Raw genomic sequence first — 21,856 nt, forward strand, 5'->3', positions numbered from 1 at the left:
TATAAACTAATAATTCGTGTTAAATAGCAAAGTAATTAGTAGTGATATTTAATATCATCCACTTTATTTATGTATTACTAACTGCGTGTTTTATTATTATTTGTATAATACATATATGTATATTATGAATATGTGATTAACTATACTTAAAGTGTACTACTATTTGATTATATACTATTTACTCAATATATATTTTTAATTCATGTTTATTCATATATCTTTATGTATAATATTATTTTGCTGCATTAATTTTTGAAAATAATACTATGAACTTATTTATTTTTATACATAAACTATTAAAAATTCTTATTTACAATAACTTACTAGTAGTATAATTTATATATTTAATCATATTTATTAATAAAATAATTAATAAAATTCTATCATTCACTAAACTTTTATAGGTGGAGGTGTAATGTTTTTGGGATATACTAAAAATATTTGGTATATTATTTAATTATATATATACACATTTATAATAGTATAACGGTTGACTAATGATTAAACCGGTTGGACCGGTTAAACCATGAACCAGTAGTTTTGCCGGTTCGCTGTCCGATCCGATTTTTAAAACATTGGATTAATCCAAGCCTTCGAATGGGATGAAAAGTCTTAAGGTTTAATCACTGGATTTGTAAAGCACATTTGATTCCATCGGTAAACCGAGAGCAATAAAAAAGTAGAAAAAGTGTAAGAAACGCAATCTTGCTGGTTGAATTTTGGGTTTATCTTTTGTAGCTTTTCATCTTTACCGATCACTTCAATAAAATCCAGTATTTATTATCTCCAGCGTCTTAAATATCCTTTAACCACTTCCCACGTCTCAGATTTCTCCTTTCTTGCATGAAGAAGAAAATTCCTTCAACAGTTTGTGGCGATGATCATCATGATCTGATTGACTGAATCGCTTTGAAAAATCTTGATACTTTAGTTTATAGGAGTATTTGATAAAATCACTACGAATTTGATTATTGGTGTGCCAAATCTGGATCAAGAGCAGGTGATTTTGCTGGAGAAAAGGGTTTATTGACTCTTTCTACCCTAATCGTCCATGGCGCCCCACGGCAGGGGAGATAAAAGCAACGAAGGTGAGGATGTGAATGACATTGATCCTGGCTTGAAGCTAATGTATATGACCAATGAGCGTGATTTGGATGGCATCAAGGAGCTTCTAGACTCCGGCGCTGACGTCAATTTCCGCGATATCGATAATCGGACCGCGCTTCACATCGCTGCGTGCCAGGGATTCAGTGATGTTGCTGAGCTGTTGCTTGAAAATGGAGCTCATGTAGACCTCAAAGACCGCTGGAGCGGCACGGTATAACTGTTATACTCTGTATTGTTTCTTAGCTGATGTTGTTGTATAGTTGGACATGTTTGATGAATGTTAGTTTAGGTAATTAATTGTGAAATTTTTGGTGAATATCATTGTCAATTTCCAACAAATTGACTTGCTTGAACAGCCTCTTGCAGATGCCATACACTATAAGAAGCATGATGTGATCAAACTATTGGAGAAACACGGTGCAAAGCAAGTGGTGAGTCCGTCTGTCTATGAGTCATGTCTTTTCATCGAGTGAAGGATCAAAGTTGTAGACTATTTCTGTTTCTTTTACTTATCTTGATGATAACTGCTTGTGGTTTTCTGTCTTAGCTGGCTCCGATGCGGGTAGAAAATCCTGGTCAGTTACCCGATTATGAGATTGATCCTAAAGAAATTGATCTTACAAACAGTATAGAAATAGGCAAGGTACTTTACTCTTATCACCACTTTGTCTCTGTTCTGTTTAGCATGATTTACTGCAGAAGAGAAAGTTGCTTTGTGCCTATAGTTTATAAGTCTGATTAGAATTTTTTTATCGTTAGTCGTAACAATGATTCAGTTGAATTTCAATATCATGTTTCTCTTTCTGTGGAGCAAGATTTATGTTGTTAAGTCATATTTCATTTTTCTATCCTAGTCTTTATAACTGTTGACCTGATGGAAAGAAATTTCCCAGGGAACCTTTAAGTTAGCTACTTGGGCTGGAACACAAGTTGCTGTGAAGGTATTCTATGAAGGGGCTGCTGACGAGAATAAAGTGTGAGGTCCTTGAACGAGTGCTTTCATTGTTTTGGAACTTTCGTTCTATTCGCTGTTCTCTAAGTACCTTGGTTTCTGCAGGAGGTCATTTAGAGACGAGCTTTCCTTGCTTCTGAGTATAAGGCATCCAAATGTCGTCCAGTTTATTGGTGCCGTGACACAAAGTAGTCCTATGATGATTGTGACTGAATATTTACCAAAGGTATCCATCAGGATTTAGGAACATTTCTTTTTTGCTATCGAGTTCTGTGGTCTTTTTGTGGATCATTGAATGATCAATCTTGACGTCAGAATTACACTTGTTCCTTGCATGTGCAGGGCGATCTTCACGAATATTTAAAAAGAAAAGGTTCGCTAAAACCTGCAAAAGCTATCCGATTTGCTATGGATATTGCCAGGTTCATTAGAAAATATGAGAACTCAAGTAGCTATTAACTTTTTTTTTGTCTGAATAAATTCAGGGCGAGGATTTAATAACTTGGGTGGAGTAGTTGGTTTGTAAAGAATTCTTGGGGTGGAATTACTCATTCATTTCCACTATGAACAAACAAATTTCTCAGATGGAATTAGATAAAAATATTTTTGAATCTGAGAATTGAATCAATACGGTACTTCGTCTTGCAGGGGAATGAACTATTTGCATGAACGTAGACCTGGAGCTATTATTCATCGCAATCTTGAACCTTCGTAAGCTTTGGTTTCCAACTTCAATATTTTATGATGAACCGCCTTGATCTGTTTCATTTTGTTTTCATTCAGTAACTTCGTATAGAATTTTGTTTTCTATTTTGACTAAGATAACAGAAATATTTTGCGGGATGATTCTGGACACCTGAAAGTTGCAGATTTTGGAATTAGCAAGCTTCTTAAAGTTGCAAAAAGTGTTAAAGAAGAGAGGTCTCTGCCCCGTCACGATAGTACCTGTAAGTATGCCAGATGTTTGACCTACTTGCCATAAAAGGTTCTTCATTGTATATTATATGGTGGAAATTCCAATTTGAATTCTCTGGCATAAAACATTCACTTATTTGTAAATTCTAAACCCTTAGGTGAATTTCGATTCATTGTACCACAGTTAATTACTTATTCTGTCTAATGTAACATGGGTATTAACAGGTCGTTATGTGGCTCCCGAGGTTTTCAGAAATCAAGATTACAACACCAAAGTAGATGTTTTCTCATTTGCCTTGATATTACAGGAGGTAATGGACTTTCTAACTTACATGCTTGTTTTGAGAAGGTACTTGCGGTTTGTTTTAGAATGTTTATAACGAGCCTATAGTAACACATGGGTTTGGTTTGTTCACAAGGAAAGAAATGACCTTGTTTCAGACATGATTTCTTATGTGGCAGCGATGGCGGATTTGCTTCTTTTCACAATTTACTCCTATTCCGTTGCTTTCTACATGTTTTCCCTGCGCAGAGCAATCTAATATTTGAATTGCATGCTCTGTCTCTGTCTGTTACATAATATGATTGGTACCAAAAGATTCTGCATTAACAAATAAATATTTTTGTGGTTGTCAACCTTAGCTTATTGAGGGGTGCCCTCCATTCAGTACGAAGCAAGAACACGAAGTGCCAAAATCTTGTGTTGCAAAAGAACGCCCTCCTTTTAAGGCCCCAATGAAATTGTATGCCAATGGTCTTAAAGAGTAAGATGAAGCAACCAAACTATAAAAGTCTTTGAATTTAAGACCGACTAATGGCTGCAGTTGTTAATTCTTGCAATGATAGTGATGCCATATCAGCATGATTGTGTAATGCACGGCTTGTTACAGGTTGATCGAAGAGTGCTGGAGTGAAAATCCAGCTGATAGGCCGACGTTTAGGCAGATCATTCCTCGGCTGGAGGGCATTCACAGCAGATTTAACCGTGGCAGTTGCTGGAAGGTTCTTCCCTTCCCTCCCTACCCGTAGCTTTGTTTTTATTTTGATCCCTGTTGATGTGCAGGTGATACCATTGGATTGCTTTCAGCATTGGAGCTGGGCCAAATGTCATTCCGGTTCCAGCAGCCAGAGTGATTCCTCCGGGTCTCTAGGGAGAGACGCCTAAGTTTCTTCGTCATCTATTCGTAAATATCGTAAATCTGTGTTATTCATCCTTGTATTCAATGCTTCAATGCACATAAATTTCATGTCATAATGGTTGTGCAGATTTGGAAGAGGATGTTTCAGCATATTATCTTTCAAACTCACCTGCACTAGATGAGTCTCTAAGGAGATGGTGGAATAATTTCACCACGTTTACTGAAAATATTTGTAAGATCATATTTTTGTGATGGCTTCTATTTTCTGATAAATTCTTGGATAGTTTACATGGTATAAGCCATGAGTGTGTAAAGAAGTATTAAATCTCATGGATATATATAAAAAATTGGTAGAATCTGTTTTTGCTTTTTCTTGTTATCATCATCTACTTTTTTCTGTTTTCTTATCCTATTCTCTTTGCGTGCATATTTAAGAAACTGACTCATACGATATCTTCTAGTATAAAACTTTGCAATCACACAAAGACATGTATCCAGTCACTGACAAATGTTTTTCTTATATAAGACAAAAATAAAAAAAAATATTTCAGAATAGCAGCACACGACGTCGTTGGAGTGGTATTTGTTTCCTAAGGGTATGCCAGAATATATTACTCCCCGTTCTCCATTAATTGCCTACTTTTGCTATTTTTGTCATTCTCCCATTAGAGCATCCGCAATGGTGCTTAGGCCAGTCATAGGCCAGCAATAGGCTAGCCATTCTCTCCCCTGCCACGTCAGCAACACTAAAAAATCCACCTGCCACATCAGATTTAGGCCAGCCATAGGCTAGCCATAGGCCAGCCGTAATAAAAATAATTCAAAATATACTACATTTACGGAATTAAAATCATGATTAAATTACCGAATTAAATTTACGAGACATATACGGGAAAATTCATTAATTTTATTTTAAAAAAAAGTACATTAACTAAAAATAAAAAAAAATTGCATAATAAAAAAAAATCCGGGCTTCCACACACGAGCCACCGCCCCACTCTACTCCTCACTAATTTATAATACATAAAAAAATGTTAGTATGCCTTGAATCCGTTATAGTTTGCCGCTAGCCGAACGGAGGTCTCGCTGTCCATCGCTAGATGTTGCTCTTGTACAGAAATTTAGAGATAGAGAAAATCGCGTTTATATAATTTTTCAAAAATAAAAAAAAGAATAAAAAAAAAATTAAAAAAAAAGAATTAAAAAAGAATTAAAAAAAGAATTAAAAAAAATTAAAAAATAGCGCTGGCCGATCGGGCCGCCACAATGGCGGCTAGCCGATCGGCCAGCGCTTCGGCCAGCGACGAGCGATCGGCCAGCCCACGCCGATCCGCTCGCCGATTTCGTCCTCGCCGATTGCAATGGTTCGGCTAGCCGATCGGCTAGCGCGACAAATCAGCTAGCCGGTCGCTAGCCGACCATTGCGGATGCTCTTAATTGTCAATTTAAACTTTTTCCATGAATGATAAGTAGATTCACATTCTAGTAACTTATTTTACTCACGTTTTATAATATAACATATAAATAAAAGTGAGACTCATATTTCACTAACTCTTTAATCCATTTTCCTTTACATTTCTTAAAACTCGTGTGGAAATCAAAGTGGACAATTAATGGGGTACGGAGGGAGTGTTATTAAAACTTATTGATAGCCCTTAGATTTTTCCCTTATGTTTTTTTCTAATAGGATTAATAATAATTTTTCATTTATTATTGTGATTTTGGTAATTCAAACCCCACCAGAAATATTTTATTAACTAAGTCATGACTCCTATCTACCTTTCACCTTTTCTTCAACTTTACTGTATGATTAAGACTGCGCACCAAAATCACGTCCCATTCTCGGATGGTAACAAATTAATTGCCAAACCTCAATTTTAGTACATATAAATCCGTCACACATGGATAATAATTATCCTCTGACCTAATTGATGTTTCTACTCTAAATATTCTTCAAAACAATTTTATAGTTACCAAACCGTATATGATGATGTATAATCTAGTTAGATAGTGTAACACCAAAGAATCTTGGGGTCCATAAATTATTGATCAGGCCCAAGTGGAGAAACAAGTACTACTAATTTGGGTTATTACAATATTAGGAACTTTGAGTTGATTGTTTAAGGGTATCTCTACCGGCGCCCCTCCCACTCGCCCGTCGGGGACGGGCGACCTGACGGGCGCCATAGTGGGCGGGAAGGGCGCCCACGCCCGTCCCGAGTGCCCCTGCGATGGCCTCGCCCCTCAGCTCGACGTCCTACCCGACGGGCGCCACTATGGCGTGGGTAGGACGTCCCACTCGGACGTCCCACCGATTTTTTTTTTATTTTTTATTTTAAAAAAACTCTATAAATACGGCTCGTGTCGAAATTTTAATTCCGTAAATTTTAATTTTAATTGTGAATTTATTAATTTTATTGCGGGAAGTCCCAGTGGGAAGTCCTAGTGCAGTGGGAAGGGCTAGTGATGTGGCAGTGGAATGAGAAGGGCTAGTGCTGACGTGGCATGGGAAGGGCTAATGGGAGGGGCGCCACCGGAGACACCTTCTGTACGAAATCTGCGAACTGGTTGTTTAGAGACAACTGATAATCTAAGAATGCTTCTTTCCTTTAAAAGCTCGTGCCAATAATAACCAACCTAAAATAGCAACTAAATTGTATACGCATGAGATTATGATCAAAATTGAACCATATTTTATTGCAGAATGCTTTTGAGATAGAGGTAATTTTAAGTTCATTTTTAGTTCGTTTTAGAAGATTTGATTTTTAAAAATATAAAAGTTATTTTACAATTATTTTAGGTCATCCTTTTCAAAATGAACTAAAAACGAACTACAAATAAGCTCCGTATTTTGATTTGTGTTGTGCAAAAAAATTGAGTTTGGCATACTCCCTCCGTCCGCCATATAGGAGTTTCATTTTCTGGCGGCACGGATTTTAAGAAATGTTAAGAAAAATGGGTGGAAAAAAGTTAGTGAAATAGAGATCCCACTTATATATATTAGTTTTAAATTAAATGTGAGTGGAATGAGTTACTGCAAGATGATACCTTATGGAGTACTCCCTCCATTCCATGTTACTAGAGTCATTTTACTATTTTAGGAAGTTTCAAGTTAATTAAGTCATTTTCATTTTTGGCAAAAAGTGACTAGTTCTCTTACTTTGTTCTCTCTTCAGCTCTCTTACTTTATTCTCGCTTACTTTATTCACCATCCACTTAAAACATTATTCTTAAACTCCGTGCCGAAAAGAAAGCCTCTATTAACAAAGAACGGAGGAAGTACTATCTATTTATGGTAAAAAGTGAACCGGGGCTCCTATTTGTAGACGGACTAAAATGAAAAAACGAAACTCCTATTCGTGAACGGATCACAACCTAGCTCTATAGGCATGTTTATATATTTTAAATATAAGATTCTCAAAAATAAATATCTCCGTAATACACAAGTAATTTTCCATCATCAACTTTTAGCTTTATGTGCTAGCCCATAAAGGCGAAACCCAAAGGTTTAAGATTGGGATTGAAAATTTCTAACATGATAAAATTTCATTCTGATTAAGCTTGCAACTAATTAATCCATAATTTAAATTAGAGCTGACCCAAAATTCAATAGGTTGTCCAATTAACATCCTTAATTCTCCCTTTGTTCTATTAAAAATAAAATATTTTTCTTTTAGGATTTCATCTCTATTATTTTACTCTCTCTACAATAATTCACAAAACAATACTATATAAAATCTTCTACCAAAAACTAATATTTCATATTTAATGGGACGTAGCCGTACTAGTTTTCTAAAAGTGACCATATCTTATGTACCCAATCGACTAACATTCATAAAGTTCAATGTTATCTAACCCATTAACTAACACTTTTTTTTTTGGAATTCTGCTACTCCGAAATCAACTGCGTTGTCCCTGCGAACAAATCCATTAACTAGCACCAATATAAAAGGTTCTTGAATGAAGTAAGAAGCTAACCTAAGCTAAACGGAAAAAGTGGAAATCCCACATGAAGTTGCTTGGCCATGGCAATGCTAAGGTTGTCCCTTCGATTGATAAAGCAGAATGACACATCTTTAAGACAATTTCGTCTAAATGGCATGACAACTTCCAAGCCTAAGACAAGGGTATAACACCTCTCTACTTGCTAGGTCAACTCTCACAACAAATTAGTCACTAATTATATAGTCACAAATTGTTAGAGGTTCAATATTTAACATATCACACCGAAAGCTTATGTATTGTCATGCTCTCGAAAAATCAATGTGTCATGATCCATTATTTTGTATGGGTTGTATGATTCTTATTCTCACATGAAGGAGCCAAGAAAAGACAGGCAACAAGAAGAGCCAAACTGATTGGATATAACAAATATTTATGTTTAAATTGGCTTGAAATGGTGATTAAATGGTGACTTAGTGAGCTTTATTCGGATTTGTAACCTAATAATAAGTTCAAATTTATTAATCGGTGATTGATTGATGGACATAATTGTTTCATTTGGAGCTGCGTCACATATATACATAAATGTGTGGGCCTGGCATGAAAAGTAAAATTACTTCTTTAAGGATGCCAAAATTTACCATCATCATAAATTTCAACTTTCAACAGAACAGAGAATACCACAAGTGCCTCCCTTTGTCATATCCCCTTATTATGAGTCATGAATGACTACATAAATAATGATATGGGGGCTACCTAGCTAATATTACTCACAATTCTAAGTATTAAATTGCTAATAATTCAAGAGTGACATGTAATTACAAGTGAAATAAAGCTGGAAAAGTACTTTAAAATTAGGGATATTAGTCTTAAAAATTATAAACTTTGGACAAATTTTAGTATTTTCCATGACCTTTGAAAGTGGTCTTAAAAGATCAAAACTTTTGAAAGTGTACAAATTTCCCATCCCAACTCAAACAAAACCTTTGCCGGCTAATTTTGATCCTACATGGATAGTATGAATTATAGTACATCAAAAGACCTCTTTGATGCCCTGATTTTTGAATTCAACGTCGAATAATGTGCGTAATAGGATAAAATATGTCTCATAAATCTATTAAGCTTGAAGAATGTCATGCTGTGAGAACTTGACTCCAATAATAAAATTTGTGATTTTTAAGATCGCTTTAAAGTTTTTGAAAAATACTAGAATTCGCCCAAGCCATTATCCCTTAAAATTGTACTACTCCTACATTGTACATAATTGGCTAACATCTAAAGAAATTGTTATTACTATCTAAATGAGATATTTAAATATGTAGAGTAGGATAGACGTTAGTATAGATTGTAATTGCGTGTTTAATTAATGGTGAAAACTAATTATCGTGCCAAGTTCCCATATTTGAAAAAGCAAGAAGGGATTAAAGCAACATGAAACAACATTTTCAGCTTCCACGGTCCCTTTCTACCTCACCAACTTGTTATTAGTTCCATCAATAACTCAAAAATCACAGTAATGATATTACACATAAAAAGGTAGACAATCTTCTCACTAAACTAAGCCTTTTTCAAAAAAAAAAAGAAAAATTAGATGCATATAACTGTGTTGGAATTTGTCACAACAAACTAACAAAAGTGAGATATATACCAATTTGCATTAGTAAATCCATAAAGCAACATAACAGATGAGATTAGTGACCATCATTTAGAACAAAAAAGAAAATAAAAACATTTCCAACTTTACACGCACACACACACACACACAAACATAAGCCTCTTCATTGTGAAAGTTTCTCCATTTCTCCTTTTCAGACAGAAGCCATAGTTTCAGACAGCAAAGTTCGTGAAAATTAAGGAGGTCCAATTTTTAAAATCTTTAGTGTTTTGAGCTTCACTTCACATCCAAAATCTCTATTTCTTCTTTGTTTATGAAATTTTAGTTTGGGTGCGTAGAGATGGAGGCGCAGAGCGATCAATCAAGGGAGGATTCACCGCAGAGGAAAAACGGGAGAGGAAAGATTGCAATCAAGCGGATCGAAAACACGACGAATCGTCAGGTGACATTCTGCAAACGCCGCAACGGACTGCTGAAGAAGGCCTATGAGCTCTCTGTGCTGTGCGATGCCGAGGTTGCTTTGGTCGTCTTCTCCACCAGAGGCCGCCTCTATGAGTATGCCAACAACAGGTATTTTTAAATTAATTTTTTTTCATTTTTTAAATTGGATCTAATTTGCTTTTGCTTGATTTCTTTCCTTGTGATCTTGAATTGAAAATTTGGGAGGTTTTCACCTTCAAAAATTCTCTCTCTCTCTCTCTTGGCAAGCTGTCAAGTTGTGATTTGTCCTTTGGTTTGATCCCTTTAATGCTCTCTTGTAATTGGGCTTCAGTCTTTGCATCAATGAGGTAAAGATCAAACAAGGGAATCTGCAGAAAAGATTTCAACAGCTAGCCCTATATGTGCAACCTTATTTAGGGCTTTCTCTCACTTCAATGTCCCATAACCACAAAATTAACACATGTTTATGGATGATTAAGGCTGAAACTCTTAAATATTAAGATTTACATTTATTCTAATTGGGTTTCCAATTTCCAATAACACTTTGCATAGTTGCCCTAATTAGGGTTTCTTATATTCTACTCCCTCCGTCCACCAAAATTTGTCTCATTTCACTTTTACCAGGTAGTGGGTCTCATATTCCGCTAACTCATTCTTACTCACATTTTATTATAAAACTAATATATAAAAGTAGGACCCACAATCCACTAACTTTTTCAACTCACTTTTCATTACATTTCTTAAAACCCGTGCCTGGTCAAACCAGGACGAATTTTCGTGGACGGGGGGAGTAATTGATTTATCTATTGGAGTAATATATATTACATCTTACTACATTTTTTTAGAGGTTATGGAAAATTTTGGATATGTGTGGGTGGGAAGAATATTTTGTAACGTCATACACGATTTTCTTTGCTCTTGATTTCTGACAAGAGAAAGTAACATGACCAAAATTTGTTTTATTTTATTTTCTCTTTTCTGAAATAGGGTAAACAGAATCCATTTTCTTTGTGCTATACTCCAATTCGAGGCTTTCACAAAAATTCTCAAACTGTTGAATCTAAAAAAGGAAAGAATTACGGAAGGGGGAGAACAAGCAAAGCCACACTAGTATTTTTTTTTTAAAAAAAAGAGCTACTCTCTTCATATAATAGCATCTCTATTATATTCTTCTTTTTTAGTTCTATTCAAAATTGAGGGCTCTAAAAGAATTTAGAATTCATTTGGGGTTGAAAAGTTGTGTTCTTGATATATGGGCCAATCATATCACTAGGTTGAGTGCCAGCTCATTACCTCGACGAAATTAAGGTAGCAGAAGACTCAGAAATTGGTGCATTTATACTAAATTGAATCTTGTCATAGTGACATTCTGATTTGACAAAATAAACAAAATCAATCACTTTTTACAACTTGGCTTTGTCTGTTGGTTTTTAACTGGACAAAAAACATGGGTTTTAATCAGAAATAGTGCAAAGTCTTCGACTATAGTATACATAGAAGAAGGAACAGGAAAGGTGTTGAGTGTTATATACATGTACTTGATAATATTATGCAAACATGGGATGTTGGAATTGGCAATTGATATTCTAAGTGTGCAGTGTGAAAGCTACCATTGAGAGGTACAAGAAGGCTTCCTCGGATTCCTCAAATAATGGTTCTATCTCTGAAGCTAACAGTCAGGTAAAGATTCAATCTTTTCACACCATCTTTTTATTTGATGTGATTTAAGTCAAATATGATAACCCTGATTTTCATTTTCTAACAAACAACAAAACGTTACTCTATGTTTCCAGTACTACCAGCAAGAATCATCCAAGTTGCGCACGCAAATCAATAATTTGCAGAACCAAAACAGGTAACAATAGTTATTAATAATGTTATGTGACAATTTTATCTAACTGATTTTCATCTAAAAGGATATTTTAGTTTAAGACAATATCAATGATAATAATCACATTTATTCAGTCATGAAATTCAATTTTACTACTAACGTCTTTATTATACAAATTATAGGGATAGCAGTGGAGAAATATTAGTAATTGTTTGTTATACAGGATTTTAGCATAAGTAGCTTAATTTCATTCCAAATGAATACCACAAGTTTAAATAGAATGTAGTATACTAATACAAATTTAACAGCTCAACGTCCTCGCACCTGATTGAACCATAATCGTGGCTGTGATTTTGTTCTGTATCGCGCTACTAGACCAAAGACATGGTTATCTTCTTGCAGTCAGTTTTACCCAATTGCGACCGTATATATAATAATTTTCCACCTTTTGATTCAGGCAAGTGCTTGGGGAGGCATTAGGAGCTTTGTCTCTCAGGGATCTCAAGAACCTCGAGACTAAGGTCGAAAAAGGGATTGGCAAAATCCGCACCAAAAAGGTTCGTAAACTGCGCCAATCTATTACAAATAGTTTGATGTTACAACATTTGATTCCACCTACTAAAACATGTCTTGTTACCATCTCTCTCAGAATGAGTTGCTGTATGCAGAAATTGAGTACTTGCAGAAAAGGGTAAGTAATTAACTTAATTGTTCATTTACATGCCATTCCATTCTTTCTGCATAATCTATGGTAATCTAATCACAATTCTTCTTCATCATCACGCGCGTAAATTAAAATTTGGCAGCAGGAGATTGAGTTACATCACAACAACCAGTGCCTTAGAGCAAAGGTTAGTACTAATATTTAGGAAGCTGGTCTCTCTCTATCCTTCTCTAAGCTTGTCTTAATTTGAGTTGTGTGTAAAAATATGTGTAGATTGCTGAGAGCAGTAGGGCCCAGGAGCACATGAATCTGATGCCAGGGAGTGGTGGTTTTGAGTTTGTTGGACCACAGGCTTATGATGCTCCAAACTTTCTTCAAGTCATGGGGCTCCACCCCAATGAAGATTATCCCAAGCAGGAAGAACCTCAGCTTCAGTTAATGTAAGACCACTCATGTCTGCTGTTTTTGAACACTTTGCTTTCATAGAAGCAACTTACTCATGTTAATCTACTAGTACTCTTAACTTCAACTTTGTTACTTGATGCTTTAGGATATATCTATAAGTAGATTTGTAGTATCTTATTAGTAGTTTACTAAATAAAGTGACACATTGATATTATTTTTCAACTTTCATTCAAATATCATCTTGCTAATGGTGATACAATTAAGGATTTTGGTTCCATATAAATATGGAATCTCTAAATCTATCATACCAAACACACCTAAAAAGTTTACAATTCATTAAGGGTGAGGGTTTGAATATCAAAGGGAGAAGCATCGGAAGGCGAGCTAGCCACAAACGCTCGCTTTGCCAAGGCCGCGGCTGCAGCCTCCGTCGGGTGATACCCATCAAAGTATATGAAATCTGCTCTGTCCGGACAAGTCACACCTTGTGGAATGCATATGCCTCCTAGAGCCGTCTTGCAGCATTCCGAATTCGGATACCTGAAACCTGAAATTTAAATAGATCAAAGTAAAACACATATCAGTATACATGAAACATTTCAAACTTCAATCAGAAATGGATTAATTTGAATGAGGTTTGTTTGTTGCCATTACTTGAAATCTCAGATGCTGCAATCCCATATGTGTCAATAAATGTAAACTTGGCACCAGCTAAATCTTGATTAAGAGCAGTGACTAGCGCTTTCAACTTCGTGTTAAAAACACCGGACGTCAATTGAGTTGCCGGCAGACATAACGCCCCACTCATGATCCCCCCGGCCGGAACGCACCCTATTGTTCCAAGTCCAGCAACGGCCACCCTTCTCGCTCCGTACCCGTACAATGTCTATGTTAATATAGTCAAAATTAGATAATTAAGTCAACAGTGGCCGAGCCAGAAAATTATTTTAAATTAAAAATATATATATATAAGGAAAATTTGAGAATTCGAGAAAGACATAATAAATTATTAGCACTAACTAACTAACAGAATACTCACCCTTAGCTGACGCGAATAGGTATCAATTAGTAGCGACGCGTACATGTCCGGGGTAGGCTTGATTGGGTTCAAACTGTAGGCCGCGTAGTCGTTGCTCCCCATCCCGACATAGTATATGCACCGCGCGAGATGATCCTTGGCAGCATCATCACTTCCAAATACAGAAGTGGCTTTAGCTATTGTAGTTTGATGATTCTGCAATTGCTCATCCAGGCTTATTATATCACCCTGTATGTATGTACACACATCACAACATTATAGCATTATATTTTTGAAATTGTAAATATTTTTTAAAAAATATAATAGTATATGATTAATTACTTACAAATTGTTTTCCAGTTGTACTAAGAATCCCTGCTGATCCCGATGCATAGTTTGTACCGTTTACAACAACGTCGCTTCCCTTAGCCGTTGCGAAGGATGGGATGCTATCGGGGAAGCCTAAAGCCTCGGCTGCGGATATAAGAAAAAAATATAAATGCATTACTAAAATGGTAAAAAAAAAAAAAAAAAACATGCTATACCAAAAAGTATAATTAACAAACCTATGAAATCTGCAACGTTACGACCATTTGTAAATCTACCGGTTGGTCCTTTGGGAAAATCGATCCCGTACGGAAGGAAGTTGGCTTTTGCAACAGTGTTGCGATCGTTGTTGTTTCCATTATCAACAAGGGAGTCTCCGAATACGAAGTAACAAGGCACCAGTTTCTCTCCATAGGCTGATGGAGCCAAGTTGAAAGCCACCAAAAATATGAATGTTGTGAAGAGAAATTTAGTCATCTTAATACTATTCTTAGTATAATCTAATGGAGCTTTGAGTGATGGGATGTTTGAACAAGCTAGGTTGTATGCATATTTATATTGATGGATGCAAAGATAAATTAAGAAATTAGGTCAAATGGAAGGGTTTATTCCACATCAAAATCTTGGATAACAATAGTTTTATTTACTATAATTACAGTGAAGGAATGTGACGTTGAAAAACCAACTAGTTTGTATGTTTTTAGTATATATACACTGAGGAATGAAGAGACGAATTAGGAAATTAGGCCGAATGTAATTCCAAGTCTAAATCTTGGTTATTATACACCACTTAATCTGTATTAATTTTGTAAAGAAATTAGGCCAAATTTAACGGAAAATTCCATATTTGAATATTGGTTATTATACGTCACTGAATCAATATTAACTTTATAAATAATTTAATAATGGAATAGTATTCATATCCTAAACAGTGAAGAAATAACCATGCATATTGCATATAAAATCTTGGTCATCTCGATTGGGAAATGATTTGGTTGATATATTTTAAAAAGTAAAGAAATAACCATATAAAAAAACTTGGTCAACTCAACTGGGAATTTATTGGTTAATTAGTATTTTGGTAAAATTTTGATTCACTAAATATTAATATTCCTTTCCCGAGGCTTGAATTTATGCCCAACTTGTTACGTGGTTAATCAAAATATTTGTGTATATTTCTTTTGATACCAAACTAGACCTAATTGGATAACTTGGCCTAAATCAATTTTATGGCCTAGAAATCGGCAAAATATAATTAAAGGGATTATTCGAGATTCAAATCTTGGCTAATGTTACGAAGATACTATGTAATCACACATTTCTTTTTCAATTTTAAGCAGTGAAAATTAGATGGAGACTAAAAGAAGGAAAGTTGAGGGTCTTAATACTATAGGTCTATAGGATTATAGGAGGAATAATATACTAGGAAAAACTATAACGTTTAGGGATAATATACAAGGAAAACTAACGTCTATGTGATAAGAAAACTAAAATAAACGAAATAATTTATTTCTAGTACATTTAATTCTTTAAATATATAGACGAGGGTATTCAAATCTCAAATCCCTACACATCCATATTGCAAAACTAAAATTCAGATTTTAGTTATCTCGCGCATACGATTTTTACATTTGGCATTATATTATTACTATTATTTACTCCCTCCATCCTATAAAATATATGCACTTTGCATTTCTGTCCGTCCCACACAAAAAAGGGCATTTCCATTTATAGAAAATTTCTCCAACTTATTACCCATATACATTAATTTATTTACAACTTATATCACTATAGCCCACCATTACAATTCATTACACACTAATAATAATATTAGTCTCACTATCCACTAACACTATTTTAACTATCGTTCTCTTACTTTAGCAATTGTGCATTAATTCCTGTCATTTCAAATTCATATATCTTTATGAGATGGAGGGAGTATAAATAAAGGTAATTATGCATTTTTCATATTTCATAATTTTGATAATATTGATATGTTCTACTTTCAACTCTTCAATTCGATGGATTGTTTGTATCAAAATAATAATGACATTGTCAATACGTAATACAACTTTATAAAAGTACTATAAGGTTGAGTGCTTATAATTTGCAATATAGCCTCTCTAAATATATTGTACCAAACACACCTATCAATATTACTACTATTACTACACTTGGACAAGGTGTTGAATATCAAAGGGATAAGCATCCGAAGGCGAGCGAGCTGCAAATGCACGCTTGGCCAGGACCGCGGCTGCAGCCTCGGTGGGGTGGTACCCATCAAAGTAGGCGAAATATGCTCGGTCACGACAAGCTACGCCTTGTGGAATGCACGTTCCTCCTACGTTCACCGTGCAACATTCCAAATCGGGATATCTGAAGCCTGAAAATTAATTACATTAAAATGCAACGTCAAATTCAATCACAATTTAATTAATTGAGATGCGATTGTTTGTTATGATTTATACTTGTAGTCTTAGAAGCTGCAATCCCAAACGTGTCGATATATGTAAACTTGGCACCATCTAAATCTTGATTTAGAACATTGATTAGTGATCTTAGCTTCGTGTTAAATACACCCGACATCGTTTTGGTTGCCGACATGCATAACGTCCCATACACATGGTGTGTGGCCGGAACGCACCCTATTGCCCCCAATCCGAACACCGCCACCTTCCTCGCTCCGTATCCGTACAACTCCTTTATCAATTAATATAGTACTAAAAGTTAGATGATTGAGACAACGGAGGCGGAGCTAGGAAATTATTTTTAGGACAAAATATAATAATGAAATTTTGGGAATTTGAGGAATATGAGAATAAATTAAAACTAATAAATCTAGAGGGAATTTGGCCCTTCTAGTGATATGCTAGTTCCGCCCCTGACGGCAACATAAGTAATACTAACATCAAAATAATTAATCGAATACTCACCCTTAGCTGACGAGAATAGTTATCAATTAGTAGCGACGCATAATGGTCCGGTGATGGTCGGTCTGGGTTCATGGTGTAGGCCGCATAGTCGTTGCTCCCCATTCCGACATAGTAAATGCACTGGCCGAGATGAGTTTTGGCAACATGGGCACTTCCAAACATAGAAGTGCTTCTTGTTATTGTGGTTTGATGATTTTGCAATTGCTCATCCAAGCTTATCACATCACCCTGTATGTATGCATATAGTATATCACCATTTACTAAAGATATACTACCTCTGTTCTTGAATTAATAACTATACGACACGGATTTTAATTTCACAATTGTTAAAGTAAGAGATGAATAGAAAAGTAATAGCACAAGTAATGTTAGTGGATTGAAGGGTCCATGTCCTAAAATAGAAAGTTTAGAAATTTTCTTATTTTTAAGGGACGGGTATAGTATACTACTATGGTTAATCACTTACAAATTCCTTTCCAGTTCCATTGAGAATCCCTGCTGATCCAGATGCATAGTTTGTTCCGTTTACAACGGCATCGCCACCCTTAGCCGTTGCAAACGACGGGATGTGATCGGTAAATCCTAATGCCTCCGCTATTGATACATGAAAAAAAGATAAATGCATCATTAGTAATAAACTGTTGGTAAAAAGAACCCATGTTAAACAAACCTATGAAATCCGCTACGTTTCGACCATTCGTAAATCTGCCTGTTGGTCCGTTGGGATAATCAATCCCGTACGGAAGGAAGTTGGCATTTGCAACGGTGTCACGATCGTTGTTATTTCCGTTATCAACAAGGGAGTCTCCAAATACGAAAAAACAAGGCACCAATTTTTTTCCATGCACTGTTGGGACTAAGTTAACAGCCACCAAAAATATGAATATTGAGAAGATAGTTTTAGACATTCTAACTCTCTTACTATAATCAAAAGCCTCAAATTGAGCTTTGAATGATGGGATGTAAGTGTTATGTGATTTTTGAACCTTGCTAGTTAATTGTATGGATATTTATAATAATAAAGTTTGTTTGGTTTGGTTTCGTTATAAATATAGTTTGGTTAAATTTACTAAAATTACAAAACCGCATTTACGGTTTGATTTAATTTTGATGTCAAATGGCACCAAATGCCCATCCCTAGTCATAACTCACAAGTTCCCCAGAATGATGGCAACTAGGGAAATAATAGCTGTTTTTGCCTTAAAAGAAATAGCCAACATTAGTTAGTTGGTTTGATAAATGTACAGGGTACATACATAATTAGATTATTTTAGATATTTTGTATTAAAAATTAACTCTTGAGCATTAATTAATTTAAAATTAAATTAATTTAAATGAGCTATTAAATTGATACCTAGAAAATGAGATTTGTATCTTTTTGACCTAGAAAATGTTCTCCTAGTTGACCATTTTTCCCGTGAGGCTATTGAGGACTTATTAGTCTTTTTTATCACGCACATCATATGAGGCTACTTATTACTCCCTCCGTCGGATAATTCGTCTCAGTTCTCCATTTCGGTCCGTCTCACATAATTTGTCTCATTTCACTTTTACCATTTTTGGTAGTGGACCCCATATTCCACTAACTCATTTCTACTCACATTTTATTATAAAACTAATATATAAAGGTAATACCCACATTCCACTAACTTTTTCAACCCGCTTTTCATTACAATTCTTAAAATCTGTGTCCAGTCAAATGCCGGGACGGAGGGAGTACTCTTTTATCTCGCACATCATGTCATTATTCTATCAGCAACCGATATGTGTAGACCTTTTCATAAGGATTTGCTTTAGTGATTGTATTTTTACATAATGAAATGATACATGCAATGCAATGGATGATTATAATTTAAAATTATCTCTCTCTTATTCCCTGTCCATAAAAATATACAAAGTTGTAAATGGAACATGTTTTAATGCGCAATTAGTAAAGTAAGAGTGAGGGAGAGAAAATATAGTGGAAGTAGTGTTAGTAGATTGTGAGGTTTATATTTAGAACGATGTGTAGGGATAGTATTGGTTACAAATTTTTCATTTTTAGACTTAGCCTAATTTTAGTGAATGTTCCAAAATGGTAAACTTGTCTATTTTTTATGGGCGAAGGGAGTATTTATTGAGAGAAAGGAGAAGATGGCCGGGAATTATTTGACAAACCATCACTTCTTAATGATTGTCGATAAGGTGACCCTTCCTTGTTCTCGTGCTTTTGGTTTTGCTGCTTGAACGTTGGTTGTTGAAGCTTTGAGTGTTGCGTTTGTTGTTGCTTTTGATCCGATCTTATAAACTTATTGGTTTGGGTGTGTATTTTACTTGCGTCTTGATTGTTGTGCTTTTTGTTGGTTTTGGCTTCGTGAGCTTGCTTGGATTTCTTCTATTTATCTGTGCATGGTTCGAGACTTTATTTATGTTTAAGTGTTTTACTAAGTGGACCCATATTCTATTAATCCATTACCTTCACAATTAAAATAATATATAAAAATATGATTTATATTTTACTTAAGTGTACACAAATAAAAAAATGAGATAACTAATAGAGATGATGAAGTAGTAGTATTATTTAATGTCAAAGAATTTTTTAAAAACTGCACAAAGGTTAAATATGGTGGCACATCTGTGTGTGTCTGTGAGATGAATCAACAAATAAGGGCAGAAATGTCGTCATAGGCAATATTGGCAGCGGCCGCCGCCGCGGCCTCCGTGGGATGAACTTCATCCCAAAATCTGTATTCATCTCTATCGCTGCACGGAACACTTCCTTCAATACACAGCCCTGTCCCCACCACGCAACATGGCTCACTCACAATCTTTATATCACCTGAAATAACAATACTCATCATCAATTCATCATCATCGTTGTCATAGTACAAGTTGTAGTCATGATTGAGTACCACTTTTCTCAGAGAGAGCTGTAAATCTGGTGTACACAAACTTCGCTTCCGGATAATCAAGATTAAGGTTGTTTATCAGGAGCTTAAGATCTTGATTGAAAATTTGAACGACGTCGTTGCTGGTTTCGATGCAAGATGAGGAATTGGGGGAGCCGTACGCTCGGATAACCACCGGCATGCATCCTAGTTCACCGAGTTCAGACACAGCCACTTTTCTCGCTCCGTTTTCGTACAGCCTCTGGTAGAAATAAGGTACTATAATTAACATAAAAAAATAAATAGAAAATATTAATAAAAAATCTTACTCGAAGTTGCTTTGAATATTGATCAATGAGGAGGGCGGCGAACTCATTCGGGGTATAATTTGTGGTTGAGGAATAGAATTGAGGAAGATAGTTTAGCATGTAGTCGTTAGTTCCAATTCCAACATAGTATAAACACCGATTTAGGTGTTTTTCTGCCTCGCTTTTCCCTCCTAATAATTTTTGGATTTTGGAGATTGTGATTTCATCGCTCAAACTGAGTAGTTCACCCTAGGAACGTAAAATAGTGAGAAATTTCCACGCTTTGATAAAACAATATTCTTCTTCTTTTAATTTGTGAAAGAGAGAGATATTTACGAATTGGCTTCCGGTTTCATTAAGAATGCCACCACCCCCTGATCCATAGTTGAGGCCTTCAAGAATTTCAGTTGTACCATTGGCAAATGGAGGTATGGACTTTTTAAAACCCAACTTTTTTGCTATAACCAAGTAAACACCAAAGATCAAATATAAGGTAAACAATTGATAGAAAAAAGGTAAAATTATCGGTAAAATTATGAAATTTGATCAAATTTTATCACGTACAATTATTATTTTGGTGAAAATTTTCACTTTTGTTTTAAAATATCAATAATATATTCTATGCAAGGTAACTTGAATTTTTCGCCGTAGTATAGTTGCGAACAAATTCAAAGGTCATGATTTTTCTAGCAGATTTTTAACATTCCAAAATTTACCAATTTTTGTGATTTTTCAAGCAATTAACATGTCAAAAATAGATAGTAATTAGTAGAAAAAAAAGAAGTGCATACCAATAAAATCTGCAATATTTTGACCATTGGAGAATCTGCCAGTAGGACCGGTCGGAAAATCTACACCGTAAGGGAAGTAATTAACTTTTAAGGTGGTCTGGAGATAATTATTGTTTCCATTGTCCACAAATGAGTCTCCGAAAACGAAGAAGCCTGAAAATTGTGGTTTTGAGACACCTAATGTTTGGAAAAACATGAGATTTAGCAAGAAGAAACATAGATATAACTTAGAATAATGCTTTCTTGTTGAAGCCATTATAATTTTCAGATCTATAATTCAAGTAATTAATCTCAATATTAAATAGACTTTGAGGGGGGAGATATGACCCCATATTTTTATTTAAAATCATTGAGTATAATTCTCTAAGAAACTTCACGACTGAAGCATAATACGTGTCTTAATATATAGTACTATTCCCGGCCCCACTATTCCCTGAGTTCCGCGGTAAATGAGCTGTTTCATTTTGCCACATTATTTAAGAATAATTGTGTTAAGTGAGATAAAAAAAAAGGAATATTATAGTAGAGAATGAAAAATGTAGAGAGAAGAAGAGAGAATAAAATTAAAGAGAGTAAAGTAAGTTAGAATAAATGTGTTGAC

At 35.1% G+C, this 21,856-nt stretch overlaps 5 protein-coding genes across 11 annotated transcripts; 2 read left to right on the forward strand and 3 right to left on the reverse strand.

The window, feature by feature from the left end:
• The first annotated feature begins 689 nt into the window (after positions 1–689).
• On the forward strand, positions 690–4,492 carry LOC125213341 (serine/threonine-protein kinase 12-like). Of its 5 annotated transcripts, none has more exons than XM_048113835.2 (13): positions 694–1,318; positions 1,464–1,538; positions 1,655–1,750; positions 2,001–2,083; positions 2,165–2,285; positions 2,402–2,481; positions 2,708–2,770; positions 2,888–3,006; positions 3,200–3,285; positions 3,617–3,738; positions 3,865–3,976; positions 4,038–4,158; positions 4,241–4,492. In XM_048113835.2, exons 1-12 carry the CDS (start codon positions 1,052–1,054, stop codon positions 4,137–4,139), a joined length of 1,326 nt encoding a protein of 441 aa, XP_047969792.1. In that variant the 5' UTR covers positions 694–1,051; the 3' UTR covers positions 4,140–4,158; positions 4,241–4,492. The 5 variants fall into 5 exon arrangements, 4 of the variants coding, with proteins under 4 accessions (XP_047969811.1, XP_088914022.1, XP_047969792.1 ...); XM_089057897.1 differs by having other exon boundaries at positions 1,202–1,318; positions 1,474–1,538; XR_007174899.2 differs by lacking the exon at positions 3,617–3,738 and having other exon boundaries at positions 690–1,318; positions 4,038–4,492.
• Positions 4,493–9,722: 5,230 nt separating this feature from the next.
• On the forward strand, positions 9,723–13,225 carry LOC125190220 (floral homeotic protein AGAMOUS-like). 2 transcript variants are annotated; one of them, XM_048087458.2, is made up of 8 exons: positions 9,723–9,913; positions 10,009–10,240; positions 11,710–11,791; positions 11,905–11,966; positions 12,400–12,499; positions 12,592–12,633; positions 12,752–12,793; positions 12,880–13,225. In XM_048087458.2, exons 2-8 carry the CDS (start codon positions 10,011–10,013, stop codon positions 13,048–13,050), a joined length of 729 nt encoding a protein of 242 aa, XP_047943415.1. In that variant the 5' UTR covers positions 9,723–9,913; positions 10,009–10,010; the 3' UTR covers positions 13,051–13,225. The 2 variants fall into 2 exon arrangements, with proteins under 2 accessions (XP_047943415.1, XP_047943414.1); XM_048087457.2 differs by having other exon boundaries at positions 9,724–9,913; positions 12,749–12,793.
• On the reverse strand, positions 13,223–14,843 carry LOC125189234 (GDSL esterase/lipase At1g29670-like). Its single transcript, XM_048086531.2, has 5 exons — positions 14,596–14,843; positions 14,376–14,503; positions 14,051–14,278; positions 13,666–13,897; positions 13,223–13,558 (listed from the first exon to the last, which is right to left on the reverse strand). The coding sequence occupies exons 1-5, from the start codon at positions 14,831–14,833 to the stop codon at positions 13,338–13,340; spliced, it is 1,047 nt and encodes a 348-aa protein (XP_047942488.1). The 5' UTR covers positions 14,834–14,843; the 3' UTR covers positions 13,223–13,337.
• A 1,537-nt stretch (positions 14,844–16,380) lies between these two features.
• Positions 16,381–18,255, reverse strand: LOC125186563 (GDSL esterase/lipase At1g29670-like). Of its 2 annotated transcripts, none has more exons than XM_048082944.2 (5): positions 17,984–18,255; positions 17,756–17,883; positions 17,290–17,517; positions 16,825–17,056; positions 16,381–16,739 (listed from the first exon to the last, which is right to left on the reverse strand). In XM_048082944.2, exons 1-5 carry the CDS (start codon positions 18,195–18,197, stop codon positions 16,525–16,527), a joined length of 1,017 nt encoding a protein of 338 aa, XP_047938901.1. In that variant the 5' UTR covers positions 18,198–18,255; the 3' UTR covers positions 16,381–16,524. The 2 variants fall into 2 exon arrangements, with proteins under 2 accessions (XP_047938901.1, XP_047938900.1); XM_048082943.2 differs by having other exon boundaries at positions 17,960–18,255.
• Positions 18,256–19,867: 1,612 nt separating this feature from the next.
• Positions 19,868–21,511, reverse strand: LOC125186309 (GDSL esterase/lipase At1g29670-like). The gene is made up of 5 exons (XM_048082659.2): positions 21,256–21,511; positions 20,801–20,922; positions 20,486–20,713; positions 20,181–20,418; positions 19,868–20,107 (listed from the first exon to the last, which is right to left on the reverse strand). The coding sequence occupies exons 1-5, from the start codon at positions 21,509–21,511 to the stop codon at positions 19,926–19,928; spliced, it is 1,026 nt and encodes a 341-aa protein (XP_047938616.2). The 3' UTR covers positions 19,868–19,925.
• Between the last annotated feature and the right edge of the window lie 345 nt (positions 21,512–21,856).

The sequence above is a fragment of the Salvia hispanica genome, chromosome 5, assembly GCF_029641045.1.
Source record: "Salvia hispanica isolate PSC_SH4W2 chromosome 5, Shi_PSC_v1, whole genome shotgun sequence".
Taxonomy (NCBI): domain Eukaryota; kingdom Viridiplantae; phylum Streptophyta; class Magnoliopsida; order Lamiales; family Lamiaceae; genus Salvia; species Salvia hispanica.